This window comes from Charadrius vociferus, unplaced genomic scaffold, assembly GCF_000708025.1.
Source record: "Charadrius vociferus isolate BGI_N301 unplaced genomic scaffold, ASM70802v2 scaffold472, whole genome shotgun sequence".
NCBI lineage: Eukaryota > Metazoa > Chordata > Aves > Charadriiformes > Charadriidae > Charadrius > Charadrius vociferus.
In genome coordinates, this window is record NW_009647735.1 from 6,851,212 (window position 1) to 6,861,593 (window position 10,382).

Genomic DNA, 10,382 nt, shown 5'->3' on the forward strand with positions numbered 1-10,382 from the left:
TAAGAGTTCTTATCAGTGCTTTGTTCCAGTTTTTACAGTTGATCCATTTGAAATAGACCATATTATACAAAGTAACCGAAGGCAGTACTACTTCTAGTTGCTTCAGTCTAAAAACTTTATTTTTTTTTATGTTCTTTGTACCTCGTATGTCTTATATGACAGCTTGCTCAAGAAAATGCGCTTGTATTTTTGAGGAGAGAACTCATTTATATTCCATGAGGTGGTATGGAAGTCTCTGCAGTCTGATGTTAGTAACAACCTTATGCTTTTAATAGGTCATTTGCGGAATCAAAATGGTTGAAGCCGACCGTCCTGGGAAACTATTCATTGGGGGCCTGAACACAGAGACTAATGAAAAAGCCCTTGAGGCTGTATTCGGCAAATATGGACGCATTGTGGAAGGTAAAAAGAAAAAAAAAACTTGCTATTTTAAGATGCTTAAGATACTAAAAAATAAAAAGCAACAACATAGCTGTGATGACTTTTTTGGCATTGATCATCTGAAATGATGGTGCTTTCATGTCCTCTAAGAAGTTCTGAGCTTAAAAGGTTAAATAAAGGTTAAGTGTTACTGCCTAATTACAGGAAAGGGTAACATGGCTTTATTTCTGCAGTCCTTTTGATGAAAGATCGTGAAACCAACAAGTCCAGAGGATTTGCATTTGTCACATTTGAGAGTCCAGCAGATGCAAAAGATGCTGCCAGAGATATGAATGGAAAGGTAGGAATTAAGACCAATTATATGTAACTGTTACTGATCAGCAATATTGATCGTTGGGGTAAATAAACTAGTAATAAAAGTTGGAAAGGCGATGAGTTTAAAGGTCCCAGAGACACGTCATAAGTTTAAATTTGACAAAATGTCTCTATGTCCATGAAGCTGGCATCACTTTCTCATGAGTCTGTATTTGATGGTAGAAAGTGAAGTCCGGCTGTCAGTCAGTGAAATGCTCTTTTCTTTTGGTGTGGTTTTTTAATTAGTGATGGGGGGCTTTCTAGTAGTCAGGTCTTCATTCTTGCCTGTCTCCTATGTTTTTGTTTTATCATATTTGAATGCAGTACTATGTAAATTACACTTAAGGGAAGTAACTTACCTGAAAACTATTAATGTTTCCCTTAACATGGGTTTCATGTGACTTCCCTACTGTGCTGGCGCATTGATGCGCTGTCTGGTAATCTGTAGATATCCTCGTACGTTTGTGAGTTGCATCATTCCTCTACTTGGCATGTATGAGCAGCATCTTGCCGGTTAATGTGAAATAGCTTTGCAGTTACCCAGTAATTGAATTTGCTCATTTACACCCTTCAATGCAATGATACGAGTTTAGGAGAAAATACAAATTTAATGCATATGTAATGTCTTTAAAAACAAAAACCTGAGAATTTGGAGCAAAAGTTCTGAGATAAAATACTGAGATAGTTTGTGAAAAGATTGTAGGCTATTGTGTTGTGTCTGTTCCAGCACGTGTTTGAGAAGCTAGATGCAAGTTTGCAACTTAATCATCAACAGCTGCTTATCTTCATAGAGGTGCTGTCTCCTTAGGCAGTGAAAGCCATCTTCTTAGTTAACCTGAATTCTGCTCTGGTCACTTCATGCATAATCTGAATGGTTGTGTTAAGGTCGTGCTGCGTTGGCCTTTGTCTAAGCAGTGTCTCTGAGATGCTATTCATGTAAGGTGAAGAAGCCTCTACTGATTCTGATTAATGTGGAATTTTGTTAGCTGTTTGTCTTCTTAGTATAAGACATTGAAGTGCAAGAAAAATGCTAGTCATGGCAGTTAGTAAAGCATAACGAATATTTGCACTTTAGGAATAAGAAAATGAGCTTGCTGTAGTGTTCACAGTGAACACAAATAGTAGAACTTGCTCGTTTTGTGTTATAGCAGGTTTTCTGCTGCATGTACTTAGTTTCTGGGTGCTTCAGGACAAACATCATGACAATTAGTGTTACTTTCTTTGGAGACTTGCTTCCTTTTTAAACAAGTTAGTAGGTTTTTGTCAAGGCAGAGAATGTCAAGTCAGATAATGTCCTTTCTGTACCACCCTAAAAATCCTTAAAGGTGCCTCTTCTATTGAATTTATTTCTCTGTTGTGTAGTTTGCTACAGTTCTGAAGACTTGTTTACTGCAGTTCTTAGACACTGATTTCCTCTGAAGTAGTCATTACACTGAACTTTCACCTAAGGTAACATCAAGCACCAGCAGCTAATAGTCAGACTGAAAGGAATTCAGTCACTAATCCTAAGTGTTTGTGGAGTGCAGCTTTCAAATGAAAATCCCTCTGGAAATAATCACCAACTGTTCTAATTCTTGAATGTTGTGGCATGTGTTTGGTTACACTGGAAACGTGCAGCAAAGTAATGCTTAGTAAAGTAGCTAAATGAGATTGACTGTGGCTGAGGTGATGTCTACGTGTTCTGGAATGCACCATCTGCATCACTGTCAAGAAATGCTAGAACGTACTGCCTGTGGATCATTGCTCTCATGGTTTCTGTCTTCGACACTACAAATCTAAAAATGCCTTCATCTGCTTTCTCACATTTGAACAGCAAATACTGTGTGAAAAGACTCACTCAGGATTTGGCCTAGAATGACCTTTTCAACATAAAACTTAGGTGCTGCTGTATGTAGTTCCAGTTCAGTACTGGTCTAGCTTGGTTTGACCACGGATATGAAAAATGTTGAAGATGTTCATGAGGTAGTCTCTCGTCCTCATCTTCAGAAAGCCTTCTGGACAATCAGTACTACCTGTACCTCACAAAGACTCTGCACTCTAGATCTGAGGAGGAGCAATGTTTGAGGCATGCTGTTGGAAGAAATCATTGTAATAAATTGGAACTTGGAATTTTTCTGTCCATTTGGAAATGATGGGTTGGAGCCCTCATGAGAATTTCAGGCACTTAAAAAGCAGCAGCAGAAGCACTGTGCAGACAACAGTTCAAGCAGTCTGTAAGGAGTTAGTTGACCTGTCTGGCCAAGGGGGAGAGTTTGGCATTGCCAGTGTGTTGCTCATTCTGTCATTCCAAAGGAATTCAAAGTTGCAGCCAGTAGAAGAGGCTGACTTAAAATCTGCAAGAGTAAATTTGGATTTGTTTTTTTGCTTTGCAAATGTTCATGAAAAGTGTATATCCAGTGTTTTGCTCCTTTTTGGGTGGGGGGAAGGAAGAGGGTTAATTATGTTTTATTCTAAAATGGGACAAGCATAGACTAGTCTAAGCGTGCTTGTTGAAGATTAATTTCCGTCCTGCAGAAAGAGGTCAGGAGATAATGATTTTGGAGCGGGGGTGGAGATTTTTCACTTAAGTTACTTTCTCTGCAGAATTGGATCAATGCTAGTATGTCTGAGCAGCACTGAAGAAATATTACAGATACTTTATCACAGTCAATTATTAGCCTTCTTTAAGAAGAACCTTAATTGCATGGTAGTTACAAGTCTACATCCTGATGTCATGAAATGCACATGCTTATCTGGACACAAGTGTGAACACTTCAAGTGCATAGTGGATGTTCTGTGCAGTAGGCTGTTCTCGTGATCTTTTGGTTTTAAGTCCTGAGGACAAAATGGATAATGAAAGGAGAACATGACCTTAGAGGAAACATCTGGGACAAGCCAAGGATTTCATTCCAGTGCAGACTTGCCAAGCCAGCTGGACCATGTTAAGAGATTGGAAGCAAATACAACAATCCAAACAACAGTCTAAACTGTACTCAGCACTACAGAAGATTGTCTTCCTCTAATCAACAGCAAGTGTTTCCAGTTCTTTTGGTGAAGAAGTGACACAATGTGTAGAAGCTCATCCTGTTAAGAAATGATCTTCAGTTCTTGAATATATTTGGTGAAAGGAAGCTCACTTGGTGTGCCATCAAGGAACATGCAGTAATGGTGGAGTCATTGCAGCATCAGCAGTGAAATGATCCATTGGAGAGGAAAGCCCTATGCAATGTTAGGTTGCAGTTTCATGCAAGTTTCTATAACAGTTTCTTCAGGCTTGATTTCTGCCCCACTACCAAAACTTTGTGAATTTCATTCATCTTCTCTGTCAGAATGTGGAACGGTTTGCAAGACAGTTCTCAGACTCTGGTTAAGGTTCCTTGGTTCACCTTACAAAGCTGTATAGATTGTTCATTCCACATATAGGCATTTTTATGATAGCCAATCTATTATCTGTAAATGACTTATCTTAAATGACACTCCTGCTTTTTAGCACCAAGGTGATTCCACTTTATGGTGGCCACATCATACTAAAAATGCAACTGCAACACTCTGAATCAAGGTTATAAACACCAACTACTGAGTGTTGATGTTGACAGCTGGTGCTTTGGGCTCATTGAAAAAAAATTTCCTTGCTCTGAGATGGCTTGTGTGAATTTTATCTGTTCAGTGAGATAAGACCTTTCTTCTTTGACCTAAGATCCTATAAAATGAAGTTTTCCTCCCACTTCAAAATCTGACAAACCTTGACAAATATCTTCTCGTTAACAAAAAAATAATCTTGGATCTAATGAAAGGTCTTTTTGGACCTTGGGCATAGCTTTTTAAGACTGCTTGCATAAAGCGGTTTGAAAAGAAACCTATCTTTTGCCCAGGTAAGATGCATAAGTGCAAGGCAGAAGGAAATAGGAGGAGAAATTATAAGGAAAACTACCTCCTACACAAAAAAAGGAAAGAGCTTGGGTGTAGCATGCAGGTTTTCAGAACCTGTGCTAGCAGAAGCGGATGGTATTTCGTTTCCAAACTTCAAATAAGCTGTTGGGAATCTGCCATGAAATTGAGGACAGCAGTGGTCATGATGGTAAAGCTTAAGGCTTCAAGCCTGCTGTTCCTATTTTGAGAAGGACGACTGAGACAGATGAATGATGATAGCAAAATCATTGATACAAACTGAGAAGTTCTGGTGATGAGATGTACTAATGTTTGCACCTGGAATGTTTCAGCTTGTCATGCCAAAAGGCTTTTTGAGAAACCTTCCATAAGTAAAATATTTTTATTAAGGCAAAGCCAAGACCAATATGATTTTGCTAGTATTTCTTAACTTTTCTTCCTCACAATGGGTCAAGTTGGACCTGTGAATATACACAAGTTTTTTCAGACAGTAGCTACAACTACATACGGTGGCAGAATACATGAGCTACTAAAGTGGATGATTTCAGAGAGGGCTATATTTCAGTGGAGAACAAAAAAGATTTCAGTACTTCTGGAAACAACTATCAGCAATTCAGAGTAAGAAATTACTAGCAGTCATGTTCTTGTTCATTGATTGCAGCAAAGAAGTGCAATAAACAACACTTCTTGCCTGTATAAGTCATTAGTTGTCATAGCAGAGTTAAACATTTAACTGCTAAAAAAGGCAAATAAACCATGTTTGCCAGGGTATATGTGCAGTAACCTGACTTCAGTAGAGCTTATGAGCTTGGCTCTGCTACAATTGCCAAATGTGTGGTGTCTGAAAGATTATACAGAAATTTGATTAATTAGGGTGACTTACTCAATATGTCTTGCCACCTGCTCATGTTGCAGGTATAATAATTGTCTGCAGAGTTCCTGTTATTGCAGGTCTATATTCCAAAACTTCCACTTATTTTCTCCACAACCCCCCTAAACAAACAAACAAAAAAACAACCCCAAAGCACCTGCACCCTGGAAAAGCAAGTAATAGAGTAAATGGTAACGGGCACCTTTTTTGAAACCCCAGCTTGAAACAGTAGAAAAGAGGGTTGAATTATCATACTCGGTCCGCTTTGTAGATGCTGAAATTACTGCTAAATACTTCAGTGATCACCGTTTTATCAGGACATCAAGAAAATGTGCTAAACGGCCTCCCCATTGCCAGAAATCCCAACTGAAGCTAAGATATCTTCAGCTTAATCCTGTAACTACTGGTGCAGTCCTAGTTTGGTACAAAAGTCGGTGGCAATTGAAAGTAAATTGGAGATCATAAATCGTGTTTCACTTACAGAATAAATGACATGGGGCTGCCGTAATCATTGGACACTTGTGTTTTCACTGAAAGTCCTTTCTGATGCTGCTCTATTTTTTTTTTTTCATCAATACCACAAGAATGAAGTATTGTAGAAATTAGGCCCAACATGCTGCTGAGTACGTGGGGACTAATACTGAAGACTGAAATCAGTTCTAGAGTTGCTCTAACTTTATAAAATGGAAGCCCTATAATAGTGAAGCAAGAGGGGCTTAATTTAAGAAATACAAACGTGACTGAGCAGTAAGTAAAGCAGCTTCTTCTTTAGTCATTAGATGGGAAAGCAATTAAAGTGGAACAAGCAACCAAGCCATCCTTTGAAAGTGGTGGTAGGCGTGGGCCACCACCCCCTCCACGAAGCAGAGGTCCTCCCAGGGGCCTTAGAGGTGGAAGAGGCGGAAGTGGCGCGAGAGGACCACCTTCAAGAGGGAGTCACTTGGGTATGTATTTACCTCTCTCATTATATACTTGGACAACATACAAGACAATCCCATTGGAAGATGACAATAATCCTACTGGAAAAAAAAGTCAAACAGCCGAATAGTGCACTCCTTGTTCTTTTTTAAAATGGTGAAATACGGTCTCGGCAGTTTAGTCACATTTTTGATTAGGCAAGTACACCTTAAGAAAAGGCTTTCAAATACGAAGATTCCCTTCTACAACTAACACTCCACTTGACTTTTGGCTATGAAAGAAAAGCAAAACTCCTGCCCTGCACATGAGGAAGGAAGCTTTCTGGTATTCAAGTTGAAAAAGCGATTCTCTTCCACCAGGGAAAGGGAACTGCCTTTCATTCTTACTAGCAAGAGGCCTGAACTTCCTAAATTTTAGGACTGATCCTTCCAGATCATAGAGCGAGCTAGGGAAGCTAAGCCTTGTTTGTTGTTAGAAAACAGTAGTGGGTTGAGTTGAAGCTTTCTGAAGTGGAAGGATAGTACATTACTTGATACTGGATTTAACTTAAGATACAGCTATTTATTCAGAGACTTTTCAGTATCAAAACAAAACTGTTTCTTAAAAGAAAAAGCAAGCAGCACCTGAGGCTAAAAAGTAAAAGCTGTAACGCAGAAAAAAATCCCTGGAGAGAGTGAAAACTCCTGTCTTGAAGAGTCTGTGTAGTAGGTTCTACAGACTCTGTAGTGCCTCTGTTCCCTCTCTATGTAGGATCTTCTCTGGTACATTCTCCCAGGTGGCTCTTGTCTTCTGAGAACAGTAACTTGTTGAGCACCTTAGCTTTGACTGATTACAGATACCAGCTGTCATTCTCCCTTGTGTCACACCCAGTGGCTTTTGGATAAGTTCTGAAAGAGTTCTTGGCAGGAATTTAGGCTGTGGAAAAATTAAGTTGGTGGGCTCTCGTTTCTGCCAGTAGCATCTAGTAGTGGCCAAAACACAAGAGAAGGCTTTGAGGTCTAATTTTAGAGGTTTGCTGTTGATCATATAGTGGTAATAACAGTGCTTAGGATGTTACAGTTCAGGCTTTAGGGGCATACAGGTGAATACCACAGAAATAACAAGTTGGTTCATGGCTTATCCTTCTAGGGTCTTCTCGAGGGCCACTTCCCATGAAGAGAGGTCCACCTCCACGAAGTGGAGGCCCTCCACCTAAAAGATCTGCTCCTTCGGGACCAGTGCGTAGCAGTAGTATGGGAGGAAGAGGTAAGGACTTTCAGAATTATTTTGTTGCTTAGTCAGCTGTAGCACCTTAGTCTTTCTTCAGAAACTGTTGCAAATCCTTGATTCCAACTTAAATCTGCAGTGGGGTAGTGTATTGTTCTCCTGTTAACAATAGGGGATTGGAACTCAATGATCTTCAAGGTCCTTTCCAACCTAAACCGTTCTATGATTCTATGAATTTTGTAGCTGTTTGGAATAATTTGGTGTCATTTGAGTATGTTCCTCATAGTGCTGCTTTAAAACTGCATAAGCAGAAATGTAAAGTGTTGCAAATGTAGGCTACAGAGATACTTTTAAATTGCTTTAAACAGTCTGCTAATGCTTATTTGCTGTGAGTCTTCTGTGTGTCTAAATGTGAATTAAATTAAAAAATTCGGACTGTTTTCTTAAGCTCCTGTGTCTCGTGGAAGAGACAGTTACGGTGGTCCTCCACGCAGAGAACCAATGCCATCGCGAAGAGATGTCTATATGTCTCCAAGAGATGATGGTTATAGCACTAAAGACGGGTAAACTCTTTCACTAATTTAGTTTGGCTTTGCTTTTTTTGGTTTGTGGAAGGGATTTTGATCCCTGTCCTTTTTGGAGGTGTGACTTACAGCTAATGTCTCAATTCTTGTTTTTGTAGTTATTCAAGCAGAGATTATCCCAGTTCCAGGGATACACGAGACTATGCACCACCTCCACGAGACTACGCGTATCGTGATTATGGCCATTCCAGTTCACGTGACGAATACCCCTCTAGGGGATATAGGTACCTACTGTTGGATTTTTCTCCCTGTCATTCTATTGTTTCTGTGATCTTACTGATTTGTACTAAGTCTTAGTAGTCTTTCCTCCTATAGTGATCGTGATGGATACGGTGGTGGACGTGACCGGGACTACTCGGATCATCCAAGTGGCGGCTCCTACAGAGATTCATATGAGAGTTATGGTAAGAATCCATTTTGAGGATCATGTAGTAATCTGTACAGATGTCATTAAAACTGACTTTTACTAGGTTGCTCGTGTTTTAGGGGGAAGTGGCACTCTCTTTTTCCCCCTACAGTGGAAGTGCAGTTGTTGGTTATCATTTGATCATCTTGTTAAATAAGCTATAAGCTAAAGAAGCAAAGTCTACAGTTCAGAATTGCAACTATCTCTGGAAAATATGGCTGAGTTTCTTCTCTAAAATAACAAGCTGTTCTGCAATACCCAGTTACAGAGCCTGCCTGAATAAACACCGTCTTCATTCCTTCTGAGTCTTTAAATCCACTCACTGCCTGATATGCAGTCCCTACTTTAAATACCATTAACGTGGCAGATTATATTAAGAACATCTCAATACATGCAAAAGAGTAGCAGTAAACATTTAAATACAGCAATTCTGTAAATTCAGGTTGAAATTGTTATATATAACTTATGGTGTTGCCATATTGCCTGACCATTGACCCTGCAGGTAACTCACGTAGTGCTCCACCTGCACGAGGGCCCCCGCCATCTTATGGTGGAAGCAGTCGATATGATGATTACGGCAGCACACGAGATGGATATGGAAGCCGAGAAAGTTACTCAAGCAGCAGAAGTGATGTCTACTCAAGTGGCCGTGATCGTGTTGGAAGACAAGACAGGGGTCTTCCCCCATCCATGGAAAGGGGCTATCCACCTCCTCGTGATTCTTACAGTAGTTCAAGCCGCGGAGCACCCAGAGGTGGTGGCCGTGGCGGAAGCAGATCCGATAGAGGTGGAGGCAGAAGCAGATACTAAAAACACTCTTAAACTTTTGGACCAAGACAGATTACTTCTCAAAAAAAAAAAAAAAGTGGAAGCTGTTCTATCTTTACTACCAGAGGACTACTAAAAGGAAAAGTTGTTTTTACCTTTTTTTTTTTATTGTTGCCTGTTAAGTTTTCCCCTCCATGACTTTTATGCTTTTGTGAGGAAAAGTTAAACCAATGTTTAATTTCATTTCAAAATTGTTAACATTTCTTTCAGAAAGCAGATGTTAAATGTATAAAACTTGAGCTGTGTACTAGTGTTGTAATTTCAAAGTAAAGTTTCCCTGAAATGCCACACTTCCCATCTGATTTTCCTCATGAATGGAACAAGCAGTTCTTAAGATCTTCCACACAACATCCAACCATCTAACATGGAGATGGATTGTTCTACATGTTCAGCATCTCATTCTTAAACAAAATATTGCTTGTGATTTGGAGGGTGGTGGGGATATTCCACACAGTTTTGCCTAGAATTTGAAGTCACAGTGTTCCCAGTACAAAATGCCTTCTGATCCTGGGGTAAAGAAAAATAGAGGATATCATTCACTTAACCTGAAAAAGCAAGTGGATAATACTATTTTCTGCCTTCTACTGATTAATGGGGAGTTTGAAAAGATCTCTCCTTCAAATAAATCATGTACATGTAAGTCAGCTACAGAACACTGTAAAAATAAAAAAAAAAAGTTGACCAATTCCATCAAAGAAGCTGCAAAACGATGCTTACTCATACTGTTTCAAATTTTTGCAACTCTGTAGTGTTTCACTTTTAAAGGAACATCTTTGATTCCAAAGGAGAAAATAAGATAAGCAAAGAAGTCTTTCTCTCCAACTTCTCAAAGGCTTATGGCTTCATAAAAACAAGTGAATCTTTCAGCATTCCACAGCTGATTTAAAGCATCAAATGCCTGTGAAACAGCAAAGATGGTAAGCAAAGCAAACTAGTTTTTCAGTCTAAGTCAAAATTGAACCAAGTT

At 39.4% G+C, this 10,382-nt stretch overlaps 1 protein-coding gene across 3 annotated transcripts; it reads left to right on the forward strand.

Moving 5' to 3' along the window:
• Nucleotides 1-278: 278 nt before the first annotated feature.
• Nucleotides 279-9,705, forward strand: RBMX (RNA binding motif protein, X-linked). 3 transcript variants are annotated; one of them, XM_009881696.1, is made up of 8 exons: nucleotides 279-402; nucleotides 615-721; nucleotides 6,246-6,417; nucleotides 7,520-7,636; nucleotides 8,046-8,160; nucleotides 8,280-8,405; nucleotides 8,482-8,585; nucleotides 9,090-9,705. In XM_009881696.1, the coding sequence occupies exons 1-8, from the start codon at nucleotides 294-296 to the stop codon at nucleotides 9,395-9,397; spliced, it is 1,158 nt and encodes a 385-aa protein (XP_009879998.1). In that variant the 5' UTR covers nucleotides 279-293; the 3' UTR covers nucleotides 9,398-9,705. The 3 variants fall into 3 exon arrangements, with proteins under 3 accessions (XP_009879998.1, XP_009879999.1, XP_009880000.1); XM_009881697.1 differs by having other exon boundaries at nucleotides 280-402; nucleotides 8,497-8,585; XM_009881698.1 differs by having other exon boundaries at nucleotides 282-402; nucleotides 6,246-6,378; nucleotides 8,497-8,585.
• The last annotated feature ends 677 nt before the right edge of the window (nucleotides 9,706-10,382 follow it).